Below are 26,927 nucleotides of genomic sequence, written 5' to 3' on the forward strand. Positions count from 1 at the left end.
CTTTATCTGACCACTGTTTGTATTGCTGAACTACACGCCATTGGGCAAAGATTTTTATACAAGATGTCTGTCTGATAGTGCTGTAGCAAATTTAAGGATGCGATTCCATCAGCTCTAAATTCATTATCAGATCACAAAGTAACAGAGGACTCCTATGCTAATTTCAGTCCCTCCCAAATCGATCATCTTGTTGATAGTGCTGCAGGATCACTGCGAATGACACTCGACTCTGTAGCCCCTCTAAAAAAGAAAATAATAAAACAAAGACGGTTAGCTCCATGGTATAATACTGAAACTCGCAAATTAAAGCAAATATCGCGGAAACTTTATAGGAATTGGCGTTCCACCAAACTGGAAACTTCTCGTTTAATTTGGCAAGATAGTCTTTAAACTTATAGGAAAGCCCTCCATAATGCCAGAGCAGCGTACTACTCGTCATTAATAGAGGAAAATAGGAACAACCCCAGGTTTCTTTTCAGCACTGTAGCCAGGCTGACAGAGAGTCACAGCTCTATTGAGCCAAGTATTCCCATAGCTCTCAGTAGTTACGACTTCATGAGCTTCTTTAATAAAAAAAAATTTAACTATTAGAAACAAAATTCACCAAGACCTGCCCTTAACTGGCACCAACTTATCTCTAAACTCAGGAACCTTAGAAACAGCTGTAAAACCAGATATATGTTTAGACTTTTTTGCTTCCCTCAATCTTTACCAACTAACTTCAACAATTTCTTCATCTAAACCATCAACCTGCCTCTTAGACCCCATCCCGACTAAGCTGCTTAAAGAAGTTTTACCCTTAGTCAGCACTTCTATACTAGATATGATCAATCTATCTTTATCAACAGTACTTTAAAGTAGCTGTAATTAAACCTCTTCTGAAAAACCCCTTGATCCAGATGTTTTAGCCAACTATAGACCTATATCTAACCTTCCATTTCTCTGTAAGGTCCTTGAGAAAGCAGTTTCTAAACAGCTGTGTGACTTTCTACAGAGCAATAGTTTATTTGAGGATTTTCAGTCAGGATTTAGAGTTCATCATAGCACAGAGACAGCACTGGTGAAAATTACGACCTCCTTATTACATCAGACAAAGGACTTGTCTCTGTACTGGTTTTATTAGATCTTAGTGCTGCATTTGATACCACTGACCATCTGGTCCTATTGCAGAGACTGGAACATTTAATTGGAATTAAAGGAACCGCTCTAAACTGGTTTAAGTCCTATTTATCAGATCAATTTCATTGTTAACATGTTCAAACATGTTAACAATGAATCCTCCATGCATGCTAAAGTTAGTCATGGAGTTCCTCAAGGATCTGTCCTCGGACCAATCCTCTTTACTTTATATATGCTTCCTTTAGGTAATATTATAAGGAAAAACTCCATAAACTTTCATTGTTATGCAGATGATACTCAGTTATATCTATCAATCAAGCCAGATGAAACTCATCAGTTAGCTAAACTTCAAATGTGCCTTCAGGATGTTAAAAGCTGTATGACCTGTAATTTTCTAATGTTAAACTCAGATAAAACTGAAGTTATTGTTCTGGGGCCCACGCACCACCGTGACACATTATCTAAAGATATAGATTCCCTAGATGGCATCGCCTTGGCCTCCATCACCACTGTGAGGAATCTTGGAGTTATCTTTGATCAGGACATGTCGTTTAAGTCTCTCATTAAGCTAATTTCAAGGACCGCCTTTTTTCAACTACGTAATAATGCGAAAATCAGGAACATCCTGTCTAAAAATGATGCAGAAAAACTAGTCCATGCATTTGTTACTTCTAGGCTGGATTACTGCAATTCCTTAATATCAGGCTGCTTAAAAAAGTCCATTAAGACTCTTCAGCTGATCCAGAATGCTGCAGCACGTGTTCTGACAGGAACCAGGAAAAGAGATCACATTTCTCCTGTCTTAGCTTCTCTGCATTGCTTCCAGTAAAATCCAGAATAGAATTTAAAATCATTCTTCTTACCTACAAAGCTCTTAATGGTCAGGCACCATCTTATCTTAAAGAGCTCATAGTACCTTACTACCCCACCAGAGCACTGCGCTCCTAGAATGCAGGGTTACTTGTGGTTCCTAGAGTCTCCAAAAGTAGACTAGGAGCCAGAGCGTTCAGCTATCAAGCTCCTCTCCTGTGGAACCAGGTTCCAGTTTGGGTTCAGGAGGCAGACACCATCTCCACATTTAAGAGTAGGCTTAAGACTTTCCTCTTTGATAAAGCTTATAGTTAGGGCTGGCTCAGGTGACTCTTGAACCATCCCTTAGTTATGCTGCTACAGGCCTAGACTGCTGGGGGATTTCCCATGATGCACTGAGCTCCTCTCTCCTCTACTTTCTCTCCCTCTGTATGCAACCTCATCCCATTATTGCATGTTACTAACTCGACTTCTCCCCTTACCCGTAGTCTTGTGCTTTCTCGTCCCTCTCCTCTCTCCTCCTATCACTTCCTGCAGGTGTTTCTGGCTCTGGAGCTGGATCTGTGGTTGTGAGTTGCCTGCTGCCCCCGTGTTCCTGCTCGACACCCTCTGTTCCAATTATTGCTACTAGTCCTATTGTTATTGTAATTATCAACATTACGATTATTATCATTAACACTACTGTAAACATCTGTGCCATTTTTTATTCAGGCTATAGCAACATCACCTTTACTGTCTGTACCTCTGTGTGTATATTGTGTAGGCTGCCACTCACTCACTCACTCACACACACACACACACACACACACACACACACACACACACACACACACACACACACACACCCGATCGGAGAGCTCAGAGATAACTGTTGTTGTGATTTGGCGCTATATAAATAAAATTTAGATATCCTGCAGAGATCATCGTTCATTAAACTATTAAAAAAGAAAATTAGAAAATTATTGTTGTTACACATTCAGGCCAATGAAGCTAATTTGAATTGAATTGAATTGAGAACAGGATGTGGAATTACACAGATTAGCCAGCTGTGAGCGAGGAGTGTCTGTTCCACCCTAGCTGACTAATATACATAGTGAGAGGAAAGTCAGGGAACCACCGCTGAGTCAATGACCTGAACAGACTGATGCAGGGTGACTCGCTGTCACAGGATAGGAGGGTTCCCCCTCTCTCTCTGACTCACAAATTCACAAATGTAGAGGAAAATATTGAAGCACACATATAAACACACACACTGCATACGTCACTGAATCACTGACTGAGGTTGTGGAGGAGGCAGGTTCACATAGAGATGTCAGGAACAGGAAGTATGACAAACATTGTTAATGTGGGTGCTGCAGAAACCTGCTGTTTACAGAGCATTGGACTGAGCTCTGGGAACACTCGCCTCATTTCCTATACCTACAGCTCTGTTCAGAGCAAAGCCGCCAAAGAAAAAGCTTTCTAGCTTTGTAGTCACGGAAATGAACAGAGCAGCAAACCAAACACTAGTGTGTGTGCGAGAAAAGCTTCTCAAATTTAAATCTTGGTTCATCATCACACTTTGCAGCCACTGTGGCAATTTATCATTTCTTTGTTGTTATAACTTGGAGCAAAAAAATTCAACATCAGTTTGTTCATTCATGCATCGTTCATCATTTTGGTAAAAGCAGCGGTGTACGTACCACTGGCTGCACAGGGCCCAGCTGATTACAAAGACCAATGAGGGATAGCGACAATTGCCGCGTGATTGTTGGTGGGCCCTCTCGTGGTTTCACTAACTGTGTCCAGCAGTGATGACTACACTAATACTACCACCTTGCGGATAACACTTACAGTTTAGAGTCATAGTATATCTTTTTAATTTGTCCATATTGAAATGTTTTCAAACCAAAACTGCATGTATTATAAAAATATATATTATTTCTACCAACCACTTATTTAAAGGTCCAGTGTGTAACATTTAGAAGGATCTATTGACAGAAATGTAATATATTATACATAACTATGTTTTCAGTGGTGTATAAAGACCTTACATAATGAACCGTTATGTTTTTATTACCTTAGAATGAGACATTTATATCTACATAACTGCGGGTCCACCTTACATGGACGTTGCCATGTTGCGCCACCATGTTTCTACAGTAGCCCAAAACAGACAAACAGCGCTACAAAGCGCATTTCGTGACTATACTGAATACGTACAAGAAGAAGAAAAAGAACAACAACAAGTAACGTTAGTACTAGTAGTAGTCAACTGGTTTTTAGAAGTAAGAATAGACGCAGAATTTAGACAAATAGAGGCCCGCACGTATCATTATGCACAAGACAGGACAGAGCGTGTCGGCCACTGTAGCGTCTCCTGCTCGCTTGGAAAGAGTGGGGTGAGCTGTGACTGATGGTGTATTCATGTGGTGTCGGAATAATTAGAATCAATTTTTTCTCCTTAAATCTTTATTGCAAAAAGAGAAATTAAATGATGATGCAATACATGAATAAATTATGTATTGCATATCATTTTTTTGCAAACATGTAATTTGTAATATAGTTATAACGGTTAGTTTACTGTCTATGTAGGGTGAACTAGATGTCTGTGTGTGGTTTATATGCTCTGATAATCCAACACACCTTTGTAGAAGCATCCGTGTTGATTCCACATTCCGACTTAAGAGCACATGAACACACACTGAAGTAGGAAGAACGACTTATCAACTTGGGAAATGGGACCATCTGAGGAGCATGTGAATGCACTGTGAACCGCTGGTTGCTTTCTTCTCAAAAGAAAGAAGAAAGAAGTCTTGCTGGGAAGTACTAATTTGCCAATCCAATGTCAACCTTTAGCAAAAAGCAAGTGTTCCTCTGCAGATGGACGTTGATAAGTTAACACCATTGTGAGAATTGTGACACCCCTATTATTGATACATCAGTAATAGGGGTGTCTGACTAACACAATGCAAACAAAAGGCTTGTTATAAATGGAAACAATTACAGTGCTGACTGACAGAAAACCAAAGTGCATCCAACTTCATGAATAAAACATGCACTCATTGTCCTCTGAATCATTTTTCATGTCCTCCCTCACAAAAGCTCCACTGCCAAGCACCTGAAGTACATATTTGAAAATCAGTGTTGAGATATGGTTTATTATATCAAACTGTAATACAAAAACCACCAGTTTTTGTATCACCAGGACACCAGTGATAGGCTGAACAATTCCATACATATTCAACACCAATAGGAAGATTCAAAATGTCATTAAATGAGGTCTAATATATCTGCTGTCTTACATGAGAGTTAGAACAAACTTTACTTTCATACTTTCAGCCAACTCAAAATAACCTTGCAACTGTGATTACAAGACAGGTTTTTGGGCTTGTGTCCAGGCCTGCAGAGTGAATGTGTGTCTGCCAGAGATCAATAACATCAGGGTCAGTGCAGAACTAGTACATGTCTGGAAAGCCATCTCTCTGAGTGCAACACAGATGTCATATGCATAGGAGGGGGAAGGAAGGAGGTATGAAAGATGGAGGTGGAGAGAGAGGAGAGAAGGGAAGCTCTGGACTTGATGATAATGACTCATTAGGGTAAGGTAATAACAAACACACGGGGCTGGCACAGCTTCTCACACACATATGCACAATGAACACAGCAGGGCAGCACAGTGCGCTATGAGATGCACACATTACAAACAATAGCACACAGCAGGACGCAGCTCTCAGTTTTCTCTTCCGCTACTGACTGATATGTGGAAATTTGATTAGGACAGATGCAAGGACACGGAGGAAATGAGGGAGTTTTTTTAACATGTTTTTTTTATCTTGTCCTGGAAGCTGATAGCTGCTTCAGTACTATTATTCAGTAGTCTAGACTACTATTCAGTAGTCTAGACTACTATTCAGTAGTCTTTTCTCACTTATATGCCGACACTCATTAATCTAAACAGAAATGAGACATAAAGATGAAGATTCTGGCATTAATCCACCATGTCCCATGTACACAACAGTCATCCAAAGCCACAGCTGTGCCCCTCTGTTCAGAGTTTTGATCTCAAAATCAGTTAATGCAGTATGGTTCATTACGGTACCTGCCAGGCTGTAAGACAGGAAGTGCACATAAGGTGACCGCAGGGTTCGATCTTGACGTCTTTGTCGTTCTCAGCACAGATCTTACAAAGCTGGAAGGTGGAGCCCATTTCACAGTACAGCTCATACTGCTCCTGTTCGGACAGAGCAAACTCCTGTTAGTCATAAAGCAAAGCACGTACCAAGCTACGTGAAAACAGCCATGGAAATACACACACACAGTATACATAAGCAAGCACACAAGTGTCCCACCCAGATGTTTAATTTTGTGATGTCCCATCACTAATTCAGAGTTATTCATGACTTTTTGTCATGGTTAATGATGTTGTCAAAAGAGGTATTTTTCATCTCAGTTTGGGTAAAATCACTGTGGAAAAGAAATCAAATGACAAGGAATTTGTAAAATCCCCTAACAGTAATTTTCCTGTTTGTAATACACTTTTCACAATATAATCATCAGAAACTCCTCACCATACAACACCAGCCTATCATTTTCTTCTCATACATTATCATCTGATCAGGTTGCTTAAAATGTGCTTGAGACACACAGTAGTAGGCTGTCCAACAGAAGATGATTTCCCTTCACCACTCAGACATCAATATATGTAAACACTACGCCTTACTGGATGAACATACCACATCACACTCTCTCACTGGTCATTTTCAAACTGGAACAACGTGGTGGCACAAAAATTAGTCTCTAAAAAATGTTCTCTCAGTCAAAACACAATCGTCTGACACAGCAACATAACTGGATGACTGCTTCATTTTAGAAAACATTTCATGTATTTTATTTTTTTCCACATTTGGTCATGTGTCATGTTTAAGTGTGGCGTAAATGTCATAAGGACGTCATGAGTTTACATGAAGTATTCTGGCTTTGTGAGGCTAAGACATTCCATGACCAGTGGAAACTATGAACATTACTCTGCTAATCCAGATGATGAATGTTTTCAGACACACACACAAACCCACTTGTGTCACTTTGATGTGATCATGAGGTGTTGGCTCACATAAACCAGTGAGGTCAGGATTGTAACTGCGCCCATCAGGGAACAAGTAGCTGTGAATGAGAAAAAAAATAACATGGTATCAAGTATGGATTTCACTGACTACTAGTAGCAGAGCCATAAGCAATATGAGCCCTTGTAGTAGGTTTTTTCTTTAAATGCTTAACAGTGACTTTAATTAACCCTGATGTATGACTGACACAAAATATCAGTCATGAACAGATTTTTAGTCTAGAGAAGAGAATGCTGTGCACTAAATGGAGGAAAGAATGCTTGATTTGTCTGGGGCCCTGTCAGATGGCCTGGAAGATCCTATTGAGGCTGTCAAACAAAAAAAATGTTTCATCTATGAAGTAGCTTTCAGAAAAGAAATGACGTCGTCATGGGGCACCACTCTCTCATCTGCCAAGAAACATTTAAAGATACAGTATGCAAATCAGATGCGACTGACTGAGACAAAGTTAATAATTTCTCATGTGTATACAGCACACATACAGTGGAAAGCATAACTGATCAATACACAAACAGACAGTGAGCTAGGTTACTTACAAGCCCTCCCTGTAGCCATCGATGAGGGCCTGGAACAGCGGTTTGTTGTGGGGGATGGTCTGCAGTATGTTGCCATCATTGGTCACATAGCCGATGGCCCATTGGCCCAGCCGTGTACAACTCAGTCTGAAGATGTAACTGTCAGAGAGGGAAAGAGGACAGGAGTGCATGGTTCACACACACACACTGCAAATCAAAACCTGTATAACAAACTTGAAATGATGATGTAAAAGCAACTGTTTTTGAGCGTTATGTTCCCTGTGATATCATACAGAAATCACTGGGTGGACAATACATTATTACTTTTACTAATTAAAAGTTGTGTTTTTAAATAAATGTAAAAACTATAAAATCCATATCTAACTTTGACTAGTCATATAGCTTAATATTATTAATACAATTAATTCACATTATGATTATATGATCACATCTTGTTCATGTTTTAACTTTTTTTAATTACTTAAAAATGAGTACTTTTACAGGCACTACTAATATATTATTCAATATTGGAAAAGAAAGTGCGGGGACTGGACTGAGCATAAGCAGATCTGGAAACTATAACCAGCAACAGCATCTCCCGACACAACAAGAGGACAAGCCAGAGGAAACATAGGAGAAGGAAGAGAGGAAAGAGGGATATAGCAGTACATTTAAATTAAAAGTGCGCAATACACTACTTTAGAATTCATTATTCAATTTTGTATATATATATATATATATATATATATATATATATACACATACATACATACACACACACACACACTTATATATATATATATGATCAAGAGGGCGCAGCGGTGGATGGCAGCCTCTGGATTACGCTCTGTAGTGCTTTTTGTGTTTTTGTTTATTTATTTTATTTTACTTAACTTTTACCAGAGAAGAGCTCTTAAACATCAGACTTTCAACTGCTCACACTATTCTACCGCTCCTGATCTAAATGGAACTTTCCTGGTGTTATTAGTTAGAGGAGCGGCAGCTCTGTATGGGATCCTCCGGAGGCGACGAAGGGGAAAGCGTGCCGGCGCTTTAAACTGAGACCGCGGGGTTTTTGCACTGCGCTCCCTTCTACCCACCTGGCGAATGTCCCATCTCTGGCCAACAAAATGGATGCTGATGAATGAACTGCTGCTCCTCAACAGAACTAACTCGAACTTCTGCAGATCTGCCGCCCTCTGTTTTACCGAGTCCTGGCTCACTGAGCACATCCCAGACAGCGTACTTCACCTGCCGACTACATGACTGCATAACTGCATAAGGGGGCGGCTGTGGCTCAGGGGTAGAGCGGGTTGGTCGATTAACGAGCATTTACAGTCATAAGTCCTTTGAAAGGCTGGTGTTGGCCCACCTGAAGGACATTGCTGGACCCCCTGCAAGGGGCCTGCACAGTGCTAACATGTCAGTGGATGATGTAATCATCCACTGACATGTTAGCCATCAAACATCTCGACTCTCCAGGGACACATGAAAGGATCCTGTTCGTGGACTCCAGTTTGGCGTTCAACACCATCATGCCGGACATCCTTAGCACCAAACTCACCCAGCTCACTGTGCCAGCCTCCACCTGTGGATCACAGACTTCCTGACTGACAGGAGTCAGCAGGTAAGACTGGGGAACATCACATCCAACACCTGAACTATTAGCACTGTGCTCTCCCCACTGCTCTTCTCTCCCTCTACACCAACGACTGCACCTCAGGGGACCCATCTGTCAAACTCCTGAAGTCCGCAGACGACACAGCAGTCATCGGCCTCATCCGGGACGGTGATGAGTTGGCCTACAGACAGGAGGTTGATCAGCTGGCTCTCTGGTGCGGTCAGAACAACCTGCAGCTTAACACGCTCAAAACTGTGGAGATGACTGTGGATTTCAGGAGGAGCCCCCCCACTCTGCCCCCCATCACCATCCACTATTTCCCAGGACCAGAAGTGGGAGCCCAACACGGACACCATCCTGCGCCAGCTCAGGAAGCTCAACCTGCCTAAGGAGCTGCTGATCCAGTTCTACACAGCCATCATCCAGTCTGTTCTCTGCACCTCCATCACTGTCTGGTTTGGATCTGCCACCAAAAAGGAGCAGACTACAATGGACAGTCAGGACTGCAGAAAAAATAATCGGTGCCAACCTGCCCTCCATTCAGGACTTCCAGAGTCAGGAAACGGGCAGGAAACATCACTGCAGATCCATCTCACCCTGGACACAACCTGTTCCAGCTTCTCCCCTCTGGTAGGCGCTACAGAGCACTGTACGCCAAAACCAACAGACTCAGGAACAGTTTCTTCCCACAAGCTTCACTCTGATGAACAGCTGATTTCTGACTCACAGTGTCAGGAACAATTCCTGTGCAATAACCCAGTAACTCTGTCTCTAATCAGCCACTTGTTTACTGGTTTCCACTTATTATTTATTTATTCATCATTCTCTATTTCAGTGCTGCTCATACTATGTCATATTGTATATACTGTATACTAATACACCTACCTCAGGTCATAAGGTCATAGGTCTTATTTATTTTTTCCAGCATCCTTTGCACTATGCTCCATCACACTGTGTACACGTGTACATGTATGTGTACCTGTATATCACATCCACCTTCAACATGTACATAATGAGAATAATAGTTTACTCTTGCATCCTTTGCACTCTGATTACTGCACTATTTGTCAATATGTCTATATTGTTTTGTTCATAGTGTGTATATTAGCGTTGTCTACTCTGTAGTTTGTGTCTGATTTTAATAAGTAAGCACATCGTGAGCAATGTACAATCCTGAGTCAAATTCCTCGTATGTATACACATACCTGGCAATAAAACTGATTCTGATTCTGATTCTATAAAAAAACAGATGATGTTTTGATCACACATGACTACTTGTCCTTCCCAAATTTCTGTTGATAAATGCATCTATGAACAACAGCGGAACACATTTTATAGTTTTGAACAGCTTATTTTATATGTGATTTTGCATAGATTTACCATGATAAATATATTAATACCAGAAAATATCGTAATTAATGCTGTGAAAATGATTTAACATCCATAATAAGTGATGCAATTATGATTTTTCTTTTAGTAGTGAGCATATTTATCCCCTGTATAAGACTTTTATCTGTGCACACCCATAATTCAGTTAATATAAAATGGTAATGGTCCAAAATAGTGTATTATTATTATTATTACATGCTGTTCTTGCTCCCACTGTTTGTTAGTGAGAAATTAATGTTATGAGACATTAAAACATTTATTTCTCCCTCAAACATAGAGTAGGAGATATTCTGGCCTGCTCACTGACCATAATTTGGATATTTATATTTTAGTAAATAACAAAAACATTATTAATCATTATAAAGCTATATAATTTATATGTTTGTAAAGTAATCAAATGTAATAAGTTACTTTGATAAAGTAATTAAAATAGCTACTATTACTTTACATTACATTCTAACAGGGTAACTAGCAATCTGTACCTACTAGATTATAAAAGCACCTTCCCAACACTGATTACAACTCACACACTTCAAACAGATGTGGTGAACTATGAACATTCTACCATCGCCTTTATATAAAAACTAAACTGCAACAAACAATGATGATTCAAGCTTTATCACAGAAGGATTTCCTTGTTCACATCACAGCTGAATACAGCAGAAACGGCTCAGCACAAGGCGGTAGAATCTGAATATGAAAAAGATGTGAAGAAAGCAAAAGTGAAGGTATTACAAATGTAGTCCATCAGAAGCACTGGCCTAGAGCAAGACCACAGTATGATCCTTCCTCAACCAACAACAAAGGCACCATGCTAAACCCACCGAGGCTTTGACTGAAAATAGACGTGGGAAGGCAGTTTGACAGTTTCAGGCTGCAGCTCTGATGCTAATAAGCTGTGTTTTGCAGAGTGAAGAGCTTTGCTGAGGACAGAAAGTATGCCTGTCTGTGTACATGATAATGAAATGCAGTCACACATGCATTAAGCTAATCATCACTTTCAGTGTGATAACTGTTTGATGTTATGATTTAATTCAGATATGATCTAAGATACATCGTGGGTCGACTTTTCACCAATCTCTAATCTTCTAATTCTAAGTGCATGCGTAGTTGTATGTTTGAGTGTGTCTGACTGAGCTGAAGTGGTAATGTGGTGGCTCATGCGATATGGCTGCCCTCCCCCACACAGCTGTGTGTGTGTTTGTTCCAGTGTTGGTTCATGGTATTTGCATGATTCACTCGGTGAATCAGTCTCACACTGGCCTGTGTCGTTTCATTAGTCTCAAAAAGACACACACTTAAAACCTGCAGGTCCTGCAGGTCCTGCACGTCCGCAGGCACAAATGCAGTCCCAAGAACATGGGGCTTTGGTGTACTGACAGCCAAAAGTGACATTATTCGACTCTGTTTTCACACGAAAAACCAGCTATTTCCAGCGCTCCCACCAAGCAACTTTTTACATCGTAAAAATGTCAGTGGTAAGAAGGTTATATTCTCAGGCAAATCAATATTTAATCACTTTAATACTGAAAACTACAACTTGTAATTGTCTTGCAATGAATAGAGACAATGTGCTAGCAGACTTCATTGATGCAGTGCTTTGGTCTGGCATTCCTCTTCGCTAATTTGATCTTTTTACTTACTGGCTATGCAAAACAGAAGGAATTGCTCATTGCTAGGGGTGTGAATCTTTCAGTATCTAACGATTCCATTCAAAAATCAATTCTTGATTCAAAATGATTACCATCAAATCTCGATTCAGTACACAGGGGTGCTAATTCCTGGATATATTTTTTTTCACAAAAGAAAAATAATATTTGTGTACCAGAGTGAATTTCATCAGAACTTGAAACAAAACAAGCCAAACCATTAAATGTTCAGGGGCATTTCAGGGTTACACCTGTCCAGCCACACGTGCAACATTAGCTTGTTGCATCATTTGGTCTGGAGGTAGGCAGAGCGGTCATCTAGTAACCGGAAGGTTCCCGGTTCGATCTCCTGCTCTTCCACAGAAAGTGTTGAAGTGTCCTTGAGCAAGACACAGTGAACCCCTAACTGCTCCTGAAGAGCAGGTTGGCACCTTGCATGACAACCTCTACCATCAGTGTATAAATTTGTGTGTGTGTGTAAATGTTGGCATGTGTTTTAAAGCACTAAAGAAATTTTTTCTTTGACATTATGCTAAAAAAGAACGAGTTAATCCAAAGTGTTATCCGACCACCTATGGTCCAAAGTTGTTTCACCGACAGAGGTTTAGCCGCTAGCTATGATATTGATGTGAACACTTCTGTACTTTTACTTAAGATTTTGAATTGTATTTTTAAGTATTTCTAAGAGTTTTTTTCACGGTTTCTTGTTAGGTTGAACTTGGTGAAGCTGCTCTTCCTATTTTCAGCTCTGGTCATCAGCAGTGTATCTTGGTTAAACATACATGTTACCTGTGTGCAACGTTTTGAGTTGCTATAGCAACCTCCAACCTACACCATGTGGCTTTGTTGGACTATCTGCACTTCCATGAAGAATGCCAGAATAAACTAATATTTGAACTATTGCTTTCCACAATACATCAATCGTATACAAACATATATATATAGATAGAAAAAACACCCATACTAAATGAAGTTTCTTATAACATTAATAATATAGTAACAATAAGAATGTTTCTTTTCTGACTTTGATGTTCCTCAATTAGTCATGAATATTTAATGTTAAGGAGAAATACATAAGATTTGAAACCAAGTTTCAAAGTACACACACAGTTACCATACCTGCCAGGCTTATTGATGTACTTGTGCAGTCGAGCCTTGACTTCATCATAGGTAAGGAAGGCCATGTAGCCAGGGTGTGTCACTGCCAGGAAATTCCAGTTCCTCAGAATTGATCCCCATGGCTGAAAAAGACCACCCAATGTTGTTTAAACTTATTCATATTTCATGTTTTCAACATAAAGTCATGTTGAGTCAGTGCTTCTGCCACAAATAGTATGCTGACTTGGCTGAATCTGAATTCTTTGTCTGTTGTCAAATTCACAAACAGCAAACTGAATGAGATGCAGTGGCAGAGGTTTCTCATATCTGGCCAGCTCAACAAACGAGGAGTTTGGGAAGCAGCTCGTGCACTGCAGCCAATTGTGTTTCGCTCTGTTTACAACTAGTTTGAGGTTATCTGCAGGACAGAGTTGCATGCGTGCGAAACACTTGATGTGGAAGAGAAGAAGATAACATTACTGCTTAGGGATTGTGTTTATTTAATGGCTCAGCAGAAAAGACTTAGACGCTATAAAAATAGCATCATGTGGCTTTGTTGGATGTAGACTATATGGACCCTCATGATCAAAAGTTATAAAAAGCCAAGATTCTCCTGAGAGGATCACTATATCATCACCATGATTTGTTACCAAGTTTTTCTCCTTTGTCATTCTCACCTTCATGTGGACTCTCTGATCCCTCTCCTCCCTTCCACCAGGATTCCCAACCAGTAAATCAACCAGGCCAGGGCACATCCTCAACTGACACACAGGTTACACCAGCCTGGAAGTGGCTACCCAGGATGCAGTCAGTCAATGGCAACTCCTACCCATGACTATATTTGCTTTAGTAGACCATTTTGCACTAGCACCTGATCACCCATCATTTGCTTGATAAAAAACCCACAGATATTGTGACACTGATCACAACATCTACAAAGTTACTTATTAGGTTGAATCCTATAGTCCAAGTGCCCTTAAGATCAGATCTCTGTGCACCTCTCAGCAAGAAAAGCTTGACAAATCCCATTGTGACTAAAAGTACGGTCTGAGTTCAGCTCTCATTTCAAGCACAAACAGGCACCCCTACTTTAGTCAACATCCTGCTTAAGCCTGCTCTTCTAGATTCTGCTTTCACACTATGGTTCAGGAAGAGTTAAGATGTATAAGGGCACTTATTCGAGACAAACAGATTCATATTTTCTGGGGAAAAAAACAGCAACACATTCAATGGGCAAAAGCCTCTGACACTAATGCAAATGGCAAAACCTGTTATACCTAAATACAGTATGTGTCTAAATCATTTGATTCACAGGTTTGACCAACCTGGAAGAGGCGTGTGAAAATATCAAACTCAAACACAGAAATGTAGTCGTTGCAGGTGAGGTCGATTGTGGATTTGAGGGCCATGGCCTCCAGGCCCGAGCTGATGTGATGCACTTCGTGAAGGCACTGTCGGAAGACTTTCCATGGCACTATTGTCCTGCAAGTCCAATCATAAAAGCATAGATACAGCAACTTGAGAGACAAAATTGTATTTAATTAAACAATGCATCTTTATTGATACAAATGTACATTTGACCAATGTAGTGCAAAAAATTCTGTATACAACATCAAAACTGCAAATTCACAGCTGATGTATGAAGATTGATAGATAAGGTTAAACTTTTGTTCTGCTCGTATAGCTGTTCCAGGTTTCGATTAGATCAAACAATAGAAAGAAAAGAAAAACAGTTGCTATTTCTATTTATAAAGTATATTAAAGAAATGGTGAAGTCTGGTAGTACAAACTCAGGAAGAGAATCTCACCAACGACTGACGTGACATTTGAATATAATAAGGCCATGGGAAACAAAGGTGTCTGCTGGTGATGCAATTTAAATGCCAAATGTCAAATTATCAAATGTATTTGTGGACTGTGATCAACAGCCTCAGTGGCTTTTACACTCTGCTGATGTGGTCAAACACAATAAGTTTATCTCATACTAGCTAGCTTCCTGACATAGTTCAAACTTTAAAAACAGTACAAAACTAAAATGCACTGTTACACACAATTCATTAAATTAGAGCACCTACAGAGAGATTAGTATACTGTAGCACTAAACAAACAACAAGTTTTTGTACATAATGAAGGATGAGATGATCAGAGGTCTAAGACTTTTTTACCTACCAACTGCTAAACCTAAAGCCCAACACAGCATGTCATTGTTGTTTTCATTTTATGATGTATCTCAAGAGGCTGCACCACATCAAGGTGGAGATAAGCACAAAGGAGACAAGAAAACTCTTGCACCAAATACTTCTGAGAACCGTAATTCATCACAATTGAAAAATGTTTAATTACAAGTGAGTAAAACATTTTTGAATGTATGAAATAATACAGGAACTGTACATTTTGTTGAACTCTCTGATGTGAGATTCATAGCTCTGTTTATTGTACTGACATGATGGCAATTGTGGCTCTGCAGCAAAAACAGAAATGTGTATTTGCAATGAAGGTAAAACCCTATAAATCCACAAGGCCTACCAATATGAGAAGTGGCCACTCCATCATGAGGACATTTCCAAAGGCTCAAGAGGAATGTCTCAAGTGAACACTTCCTTCTCGCCAGTTCCAGTGTTGTGCCTGTGAGGGCCAAGGGCCAAGCTTTTTTTAATTTTACCTCTTAGCCTCAAGCACTCAAGTGTGGAGTGTCTTAGCTAAAAGCCCTTCTGCTATTCTTATGATGTTCTTCCCAATTTTTAAACTTAATATTATTATAATGTTATTGTTGCATTGTTGCTGCAACCACAAGGAGTGAGAGTACAGCCCACTCAGAGCTGAGCAGATTCACTTTTGATAGTATTCAAGGCTGTAAAATAAAAGAAGCAACCCAGTGCTGACATCCCTCTATGGCTCAACGAATTGCCAACCACAACTTTAATATTCACTTGTCTCTATGCATTAGCTGGGACAACTGTGATTGAATGATTCAGTATATTTATGACCAGGGAAACTCTTTTCAAGGCTCGGTTCTTGCAGAGTAAAGGTCTTTTTAGTATAAAATGTTTCTCTGGACAGTGTTTCCCAGTTTGGCTGCAGTTTGGGGGATATTAACATTAATGTTAGAAGATATCCACTTGATTTGTCTAACTTGAGTGGCTGGAACAGGAGGAATGATTGCACCAAGCAAAACCTGTTTCAGTGTTCATATGAACACCTAACTATTTCTTTAGGACAGATTTGAAAAATTGTGAACTTTCTGACATTTTACAGACCAAACTACTAATCAACGAAATAAATTGCAGCCCTTAAGATTTTCCATTAATAAAAAACTTATATTGACAATGTGGCAGTTGTAAAGTAAATCCTTGTCTCTGATTGATTATTCCTGCTCTGAGCATATATGTGATTAATCATGTGATCACTTGAGATTTTCTCTTAACATAGGGCTGCACATAACAATTATTTTTCAAATCGATTAATCTATTGATTATTATTTCAATTAGTCGATTAATCTATTTCTGTGTTTTCTAATTTCATTAATAAATCAATATTTTATTCAATCATCCTGATGAAGTACATTAGAATAAAATGATAATAGTAGCAGATCCTAAAATGAATCCAATTTCCACATCACTGATGTGTTTTAATAACAATAACAGACATTAATTAGGCTACTTTACTTACAACTTTAAATGACTTAAAACTACTTTCTGACATGGATTTATTGAGTAATATGCAGTACAATGATCACAGGCAAATGTATTTCTGCATCAGTGTGGGGCAAAGAAAACAAGTGAAACAATTCACAGAATGTACAGTCACAGATTGTCTGTAATTTTAGTTTCAGCTGTTTTCTCGCTCATTAAATAAACACAAAATATGAAACGGCCGACTGTTAGATGACACACGGTGTAACGTTACGTTATCATGATGGAACGGGGCAGAAATTACTTTTAACATGAAGGAGTAGAAGAAATATTTAAAAAATCAATTTATAAACACTAACATTTTTTGTTAATTCAATGAAATATGGCATTTCCAACTGGAACTTTATCTGAATTACAAAGGTGGGATAAGTGAGAACTTAGAAGGTAGAAATCCAACACCATGACAAATACCATGATAGAGTGAACAACGATACAGCAAGTAATGTAACTAGTGTTAGCTAGGTTGTGGATTAACAAACTGATGCTACATCTCTCCTTCATGTCATTATTTGGAGAAACAGCATGCGGACATTTGAATGATTTAGAAAGTGATAGTATGCTGCAGATTAAAAGACAGGAAAAGAGCAGCAGCAGCTTCACCACATCACCCAATGAAATCTTGACCTTGATGCAAAAGACAGCAAGACATACTTACTTTTCTCCAAAAAATTTCCTCCAGAAGTCAGCAGCATCAGCTTTGGTGATCCTGAAAGTGTCCCCTTGGAAGTGTCCTCCAGGGAAGATGGCTTTGATTTCAGCCAGCATGTGGCTGAAGATCAGAGACAACTTGGTCAGGTTCCTCCTGCAGAGAAGACGCCAGAAAAGAGAGGAAACAGTTGGTGCACCATAGTAGCCTCACATGTATGACAGACACTGTTCAATAAAACTCTTTTTATCGTTGACAACATATGGGGAAAAATATTTTATTAATACATTTGTTTTCAAACTCTGTTACCAGCTGGACATTGAAAGCCTCAAGTTTCTTGTCAGGCCTGTTAAAATGTTGAAATGCACTGAAACCACTGCTGAGCTGGGGTAAGTAGCCTATTCGTATTACTGATTACTGTATTTGTAAACAGCACAACTGTTTTAGGCTATAGCTTAAATATAATAGAATAGTAATTTAATTTGTACAGTAATTTGAAAAGCATTTGAAACAGCTGCAATGTATTTTTATTTATTCTGTAGTCAGTCAAAAAATTCAGTGGCTTTATATTCATGTTATAAATAGTGCTGGGCAACGATTAAAATCTTTAAGCGCGATTAATCGCATGATTTTCTGCAATTGATAGCATAGTTAAGTGTAAAGTTGAATAACGAGTTCTAAAATAGTGTATTGAGCACTTTTAATTTAAATGTACTGCTATATACAAGTGCAATAACATGTGGTTTGCAAACACTTTAAACAAATGAGGTGATTTTTCTCAGCAGTATTCCATTTACACAGTAGCAATAAAATATTTCTTGTAAATCTCAACTTAAACATTAAAGTAATTAAATCAAATATTAAACCAAAGTAATTTGCCACAGCCAAGGCATTACCTTTTATCTAGCTTGTTAAAATAAGTTACTATCAGAGTCAGATCATAACATCATAACAGGCACCTTCTGAGCAACAGGTTAACATATATAAATCTGTTTTCTTGTTTTTTTTTCTGAACAGGTATCAGCAGAAACATTTTTCTTTTATCAGGAAGCAGCAGAAACAGTTTAGGTTCAGTAGCAAGCGTCCCTGTTAGAGTGAGGTGAAGTGGTCGCCTCAACGTGTGCGCCTGTTCTGTTCACCTGAGCAAAGAGCAGCACCGCGGGGCCAAAGCGTTGTGATTTTAAGAACATTCCTAAGACCAACATCTTCCCCGATACTAATCAAGACAAGGCAAGTTTATTTGTATAGCACATTTCAACAACAAGGTAATTCAAAGTGCTTTACGTAAAACCAACATAAGGAAATATAAAAAAGTTTGAAAGCAACATAGGGAAATTTTAAAAAATACACATTAAAAAATACTAAAAGTTACAGTGCAGTGTAGAATCAGGGTTAAAAGAGTTAAATGGAAAATAAAAACAGGCTGAGGGATTGAGCAAATAAATATAATATATAATAATAAAGTTACAATTATTCTGAAAAGAGAATAAACAGAGAAGTACACTTAATCTACTCTCTCTAGCTAGTCTGTACTCGGGTCCATAGCAATCTTTGGGTCCACTGAAACTCCAAAAACCCTCGGACACTACAGAGAAACCAGGACATGTCTGTCCACAGCCCACTTTGATCCAGTTATACTCTGGACCCACCTGTGTGTTTACAGGTGGACAGAGGTTCCTGCAAATCAATCAGGCGTGAGATTTAAGACCACTTCCTATACTCTGTTCAATCTCACTCTCATTATCTTTTCACTCAATTACCTACTCATTTCTCACCATGTAAATATTTCATTAAAAGCAATGCTAAAAAGCTAAAAACAAAGAAAAAGAAAACAGGACAGTAAAAGTTACAGTGCAGTGTAAGTTAGTGTAGTAAATCTTAAATATTTAATTAAAAGCAGTGGTAAAAAGAAAAGTCTTCAGTCTTAATTTGGGGGCGGCTGTGGCTCAGGAGGTAGAGCGGGTTGGCCGTTAATCGGCGGTTCAATCCCTGGCTCCCCCTGGTTGCGTGTCGAAGTGTCCTTGGGCAAGATACTGAACCCCGATTTGCCCCTGGCGGCTGTTCCGCCAGTGTGTGAATGAGTGTGACTGTTAATTTCCGTTTGAGCACTTAGGCTCAGTGTATGAATGTGTGTGACTGGTGAATGCAGATGTAGTGTAAAAGTGCTTTGAGTGGTCGAAAAGACTAGAAAGGCGCTATACAAGTACGGAGCATTTACATTTAATTTAAAAGAACTGACAGTTCTATGTATTGTAGATCATTTACAACCACAAAACGAAAAAAGGAATTAAAAAAGTAAATTGTAGTGTATCTGTGCTATCTCAAACATCAATCAGACACACATCTGTGAGCCAGAAGGAAATTTGAAATGAGGGATGTGTTGCGACCTTCCGTTTAATCTGAGGAGTTGAGACTGTATGATGAGGGTTAAGATGGTGGTGTGACGGTGGGGAAGTCATCTAGTAGACATGCTGCAGAAAACAGCAGGGCTTTTTTAATCTGGAGCTGAAGGGCGAGCCAGAGAAGCGATTAAGGAGCATGCCGTATCTTAATGCGCAGAATTCAAAGAAGAGTGAGCTGGGGGGAAAAACACAGCAATACAGCATGTGGGTTGTGGGTGCTATATGAGATTATATAATCTATTAACAAGTCTATTGAAAGCATTCTTACTTTGCAGCATTGTTTCACACCTGCCAAAAACTCTTGCACAGTACATAATTTTTTTAATATAGTATAGACATTATGAATGTAGCATTTCTTTCATCCAAATATTCTTTCTTATTATCTAAAATATTGTAATGTATATTGTTTCGTTTCTTAATGAAAATTTATGATTGATTTTCTTTCTTTCATTAAAATAGTTAATGTTTTATTACCTCCTGGTCGGTTTCTTTGCTGCTGTAATGTGTGACTTTCCCACTGGGGAGTCTTATATTAGCTTACCTGTTTATTTTCAAGTAAAGGTAACTGTACATTCAAGTATTAGCGATACTTTAATGTAAAAACAGTTCCGTTTCTGAAAAAGGAAAAAACTGTTTTAGTTTTATGTATGTGTGAATGTGTGTTTAAACTTGAAAAGTAAGGTATGGCTCTCTTTTCCATTGATTTATTGAGATGCACAAAACAATATTTAAAATAATTAGGCATACTATGTTTTCCCCTGTGGTTCTCATTATTGTACTGAAATGTTTTTTTTCCAATGTGCCATATTTGTAAAACTGCACCAGTTCTCATCACTCATTCTTAAAATGGGTTCTATTTAATCTACAGATAATTTTAACATTGACTGCTACATTTACATTTTTGGACTAGGAGTATCTGTAATGGAAATCCAGCTATTAAGTAACATTAAACTGGCAGTAGTGGAGCCTTTATCAAATATTTCACTTTGTAATTTGGGATTTACAAATATTAATATGCATGTAATTGCAATAACAAAACAGAGTTGAGCACTTCCACAGACAGAGAAAAAGTGAGTTGTGAGATTAGGGCTGAAATGGCTGAGATATGAACAGCAGAGTTTAAGCTTGCAGACCAGCAGCCATATAAATTAGCCATATTCCTAAATCCTGAAGCAAGCAAGAAAGGACACTCTTAGGAGGGCTATTTTTGAGCTTTTTCTTTGTGTTGTGTGTAACACTCGAGGGTAACACACAGGCACAAACACTACACATGAGCCCAAGGTGTGAGGGTGTGGGATAAAGACAGTACACTGCCTGCAGGGTGCTGATAACAAGCGTTGCGTGTGTGTGTGTGTGTGTGTGTGCGTGCGTGTGTTTGTGTGTGTGTGTGTGTTTGTGTGTGTGTGTGTTTTAATTCTTCTTTCAAACCTGCACAAACAGCCTACGTTTTGTTTATCACACCTCTCATCTGTGTCACAGAACAAACATTCCACTGAATTCATCATTTTCTGTGTTTGGGATGGCGGGGGTGTGTGTTGTTTAATTTTTCCAATATCAATTCCAATCTAACATGAGCTTCCCCTCAGTGACAAACTATGAATCAAAAAACGTTTACTTTTATTGACAAAAGAAACATATGATCAACACTTAATATTTTACAATTGCTTTGGCAGAGCTTCTTAACATAAAATGTTATCCTCTTAATCTTGGCCTCAAAGTCTCAAAGTGCACAAAATATATCATACCATGTTCATCATAATATTAACACATTGTATGTATTTATCACTGAATTTTAATCATTGTTGGATTTAAAATAAAATAATTATTATTAAGTAATGCATTCAAACAGTAACTAATGTTCTACCAATAACAGCACTTCAAAAAACAACAAACAAACATTGCATTTATTGAATATGCTGTAATTCTCTAAATATAAATATCTGACTTACTGTAATAAAAAACAACTCAGGCACTGTCTAGTGATACACATTAATACCAACATTTCTCTCCTCTAGATGCAGCCCATCATCACTGCTTAATCAAGCTGATACTGTAATTGATTATGTTTTTCAGATAAAAACACACTTATTGAATACTGTATGACAAGCACCATTGTAAACATCTAATGAAGCTCTACTGATCACAGTCACATCACTACCTACTGTTGGTCAACAGCCACTCCACGTAAACAGAGTAGGAGTGTGATATATGTAATGTTTATACATACAGAAGGTTAGTGTAATGAGTGCAATGAGTGAACACACACATAGTTAGTCTGGTAGGCAATTTAACAAAAAGGCTGAATTCATGGGAAATGAGAAGGAAATTTTGTTTAGGAGCTTTAGGAGTAAAAAACGTGACTATTCTCTGACATTACAGTCACAAATTTATGAGAGAAACTTCACTTTGCAAGGCTGCAACATCACACACAGGTCTGCCATGTATTATGCATGCACTGGAAAGTTATCTTAAACTTTGCAATCGGATTTAGCAGTGAGGAAATACTGCTGAGTTTAGCCCACAATCACTACCATGCACCTTAGAGACTTTGCCTTGGATTGGGCGTGATTTTAGATTTTTTATGACATTAATTTCAAGGAATTTCTGATTTTTCTTCTTGTAAATTTCACACTTTCATCTAGGAGGGGGTTTTTTTCTCCGTTATTAACCCCATCCCTGGCTTCATAGTACAGGCCACTGAACTTCTTTCTAGAAGCTGTTTTAATTATTTATTATTTAATCTGTCTGGATCTTGCCAACAAATCCAATGTAAAGATTCAAACCAACACTGAATAGATCCTACTTATAAATATTGTATGTGTGTGTCTCACAACCTGATGTCACTTCTTCCTCTGAGACACACAGCTCCACTGTCCAAAAACTATTAAAAACCCTCAGTGAACCTCACTGCTGCACTTTGTAAAATGTCCCTTTATTGTAGTTTCATTAATCTCAGTCCCACTTACATCGCCCTGCTGCCCCAAATACTCACTAGAGCACCACAAGTGGATTCATTCGCCACTGAAAATAGTCCCCAACAAAAGTAAATGTAAATGTAATCTTTGTAAAAACCTATGGGTGTGCGCAGACAGGGTAAGGAAATTAGAAAGTACTGAGAGATGGACTGACCACAATGTTGGGTCTTTCGTGGGATGTGTTAGCTAACAAAAACATGCAGCCTTAACATTTAAAATCACAGTCCATGTAAAATGCACTTTTAGCAGTCATCATTACATATTCCAGATAGTAATGGAACAGCCAGGAGCTGCCAAGGTGAGCTGTTATTGGATATTTAATAAATACTTTTTGTTACAACTTTAAAGAGGTGGTATTCTGCTTTTTGGCTTTTTCCCTCTCCTTTATTGAGTTATATTCCTTTTTTGTGCATGTAACAGGTTTGCAAAGTGAAAAAGCCCAAAGTCCAGCCCAAAGGGAGTTCCCATCTCCCACAGAAAACTCACAGAAAAGCTCTGAACTGAAAACAGCTCGTTTGTAGCCCAGCCCTTCACTTCCTTTACTTGTGACGTCACAATGAAAACGCGGAAGAACACAGCTGGAAGGTTTTCATACCGCTTATCTGTCTTTACATTCTGAGGAATGTTGAAATTTTTTAACTTAAAAAAGAGAAAGCTGTGTGGATCACTGGTGTGTGTGTCGCATTGAACATTACGTCACGGCAGTTGTGTGTGGCGTCGCTATGACGACCAGCTACGTACTATCTCTGGGTATTATCTGCAATGGAAAACGGAGCAGGGCCGAGTAGAGCCCAGTCTATCGATTTGCGCTATGGTAACATTTATCGGCAAGGCAGCATAGATCGTCAGAACACCGGCAACAGTTCAACGTTTAGTCCTAAAGACAATGCAACTGCGACTCTGTTTGGGCCTGGAAATTCACAATCACAACCTGTAAGTATGCTTTATTGGTTGTGAACTATATTTAAAATAAACACGGCTGAAACACTGTTCAAGTGCGGAGTTGTTGTAAACGTTGGCTAACACAGCTAAAGGTATAGCGATAATGCTAATGTTACACCTGATGCGAAAGCTACTGAGCAAACGTTCAAATTGTTTGGCCAATTTTTATGTAAAATTTAGTTGAAATATGGTGATTTTTGTAGTGGTTTATGGTAAGATGTGGAACAATGATGTTGTGTAACTTATACCACCTGCTAGGTTACGGTCGCAGTCTGAAGCGGCTTTGATTTGGATCGCACTACCTTGTTTCTTACGACCTGCTCTTCTCTGCTTGTGATTGGCTAGTAGTCCTTACCTGGGAACTGCGCATGTACAACTCCCAACAAAGATTTTGTACAAGTAAGATGCATCACTCTGTAGCTCAAGAGCAGAGCGTACAACACATAGGGTGAAAAGAGGAGCTGCAGCAATGTGCAGTATGAGAAAAATATGGTGTTTTTTGAAAATTAAAGCATGTAAATATGTTCTGGTATAACCCCTAATTAAGATTTTGAACCTGAAATTGAGCACAATACCACCTCTTTAAGACAAAGAAACAGAAGTGTAAAGACACAACATAATCATGATTACAGGAAGAGGAGGAACTAATTACAACTACAATAATTGTTTGAATATTTGAGAAAAATGTATCCTTTTCACTCTGAAAACATATAAAACCTGTCTTTGGTATACACTGGACTGCTGACTCATGCATACTGCAGTATATTACTGTGTACAGTGTATTTTTTACATCTAGATGACAATTACAAAGTGAGGCAGGCATAATTTATTTATGATTGCAATGTGTTCTTTTACAAACAGACTATAATCAATATCAATGATGTTTGGTTCATATTTATGACAAAGCATCTGCTGTACTTTATGTCCTGTACATGCAAAAGCTGTACATGTGGTGTACTCAACACAGCTGATAGTGATATGACTCAATAAATGACTGTGACTGCAAGACGCATAAGCTTTGTAGAAAATATCTTGACTTCAATTTTTTCAACAGTAAACACCAGAGATGTGACTGATTAAGTAAACTGGTGAACAGCAGTTTAAAGAGGGATAAAGATAAGTGCCTTGGTGGAAGCATAGACTCCTGTGTGTGTGTGTGTGTGTGTACCTGCAATGACAAAGCCAAGCCCCTCTCAGTAATTTCATGCACATGCTTTCATGCTCTCCAGTCACCATTAGGTGTCTAATTAACCGAGAACCAGCCAAAAAACTCTCCATTGGGATGCAGAGGGAAAGGCTGCAGATGCTTACATAATGGTTGTGAACTGAACTCAATTTTCAGCGTTGCTGTGGAGGAGGGCTCAGCTCTGATATATATCCTCAAACAAACAGAAAAGCAGGATGCATGCTGAGCTGTATGATACATTTGCAATCATTTCTGGTATGCTGTATTTCTCTATTTCTCTTGACTTCATAAGACTGCACCGCTCACTGACAATGAGACAAATATATTTTGTAGCATCTCTTTGGCCCCAAAGTGCAGGTCAAATTATATGTCAAGTCCTCTGCAATAACATTTTACATGGTTTGGCTCGTTAGTCTTTTGCCATGCCCTAAGCCATTATACTGGTTATGTAATCGTTTGACAAGCGCCCCAGGAAGCCTGCCCATTCATCAGAGCTAATGTACTCAGAGTGAGTTAGCAAGGTGGCTACAAACTGTTATCTCACTAACACAGTTGTAACACACAACCTTTAATGGCTCTGTTATGTGTGTATATATCCAACTGATCAGCAGGACAATGAAATGACCAAATAAACTTTCACTAAAAAAAGACATTTCAGCATCCTTTGAAATAAAATATAATCTTAAAGTTAAACACACACTACAACAAAGACACAAACTTGCTTACAACGGCGTATATGCTGTCACACCGTTGTTGTGGTGACACCTGCACTAGTGTAGCTCAACCACCCACTACCTCAAGTCCTACTGGTTTCCTGTCACCTGAAGGATATCACATTCCTCTGTCACAAACTGTTGTTCCTCTTTCTCCCTGTGACACTGTACATTCACCATTAAAACATTTGACCCACTATCAGAGCGGTCTCAAAATAATTATCTGACAGTTATTTATACATGTACCATAAAAAGATACTATAAATGTTCGGCTTTTCATGTTTCATGATAGACAATCTCCTATTTTGATAACCAGTAAGCACACTCTCTGACATTCCACTGTAATGACCATAGAGTCATGTATGGTGTAGACATTTACACAAATCTAAAACATTTGGGGGAGTAAATGCTGTAAAACAGGAGACAATGACAATGTTTCTGGGTCCCTGGATAAGAGAAAGGGTGGGAGAAGGGTGGATTAAAACCATATACCTGCCTGAATTTTGCTGCTTGTCTGGAGTTGGCAATGCTATGATAATGAGGCCTGGAGGTTAAAAATCAAAGCTGGTGGATGAGGTCAGGGGGTTAAGGGGCCCTTAGCACAAGGTTTAGATCTGAATAAAAGCTACATGCTTTGATCCAATAGGGCCAGTCTTGTCTTTTAGTGGGGCTACCAGCAGAGTTTCAGGAGTGATTTAGAGAACAGACAATACAGCAAACTTTTCAAGCTATCACGTCAGCGTGCCATGCATTCAGTTCTGTCAACACCAGCTCCTTTCTGGGTGGCACATTACATACGCTGTGACGTCAGCACCACTGTTAAAGGGACAGTTCACATATTAACTCCATCTCAAGATAGCAGAAAAATCAGTACCAAAGCAAAACAGGACATCAACCAACACCAGAATTCCAAGGCCTCCACCTCTCATTGGGGTTGACCACACCAGCAGCCTACAATCACACAGGACAACCACATCGAGTCGTCAGCACCCCGCCATCCAGCTCCGGTAGCTTCAGGTACCCAGCACTGGGATGCCAGCATCCCAGGCGTCTACATCTACCAACCAC

At 39.0% G+C, this 26,927-nt stretch overlaps 1 protein-coding gene across 2 annotated transcripts in view; it reads right to left on the minus strand.

The window, feature by feature from the left end:
* cblb (Cbl proto-oncogene B, E3 ubiquitin protein ligase) overlaps positions 1-26,927 on the minus strand; it is a 76,214-nt gene that overhangs the window by 25,513 nt on the left and 23,774 nt on the right. For both annotated transcript variants that reach the window (XM_038709096.1, XM_038709095.1), the window contains exons 4-9: positions 17,651-17,797; positions 14,629-14,785; positions 13,325-13,446; positions 7,568-7,705; positions 6,984-7,071; positions 6,011-6,142 (exon numbers count right to left, since the gene is read on the minus strand). In XM_038709096.1, the coding sequence (XP_038565024.1) occupies positions 6,011-6,142; positions 6,984-7,071; positions 7,568-7,705; positions 13,325-13,446; positions 14,629-14,785; positions 17,651-17,797 (784 nt within the window). The remainder of the gene's footprint in view (positions 1-6,010; positions 6,143-6,983; positions 7,072-7,567; positions 7,706-13,324; positions 13,447-14,628; positions 14,786-17,650; positions 17,798-26,927) is intronic.

This window comes from Micropterus salmoides, unplaced genomic scaffold (assembly GCF_014851395.1).
Source record: "Micropterus salmoides isolate LMB-PRFRI ecotype aquatic unplaced genomic scaffold, ASM1485139v1 Ms_hic_scaffold_9, whole genome shotgun sequence".
Classification (NCBI taxonomy): domain Eukaryota; kingdom Metazoa; phylum Chordata; class Actinopteri; order Centrarchiformes; family Centrarchidae; genus Micropterus; species Micropterus salmoides.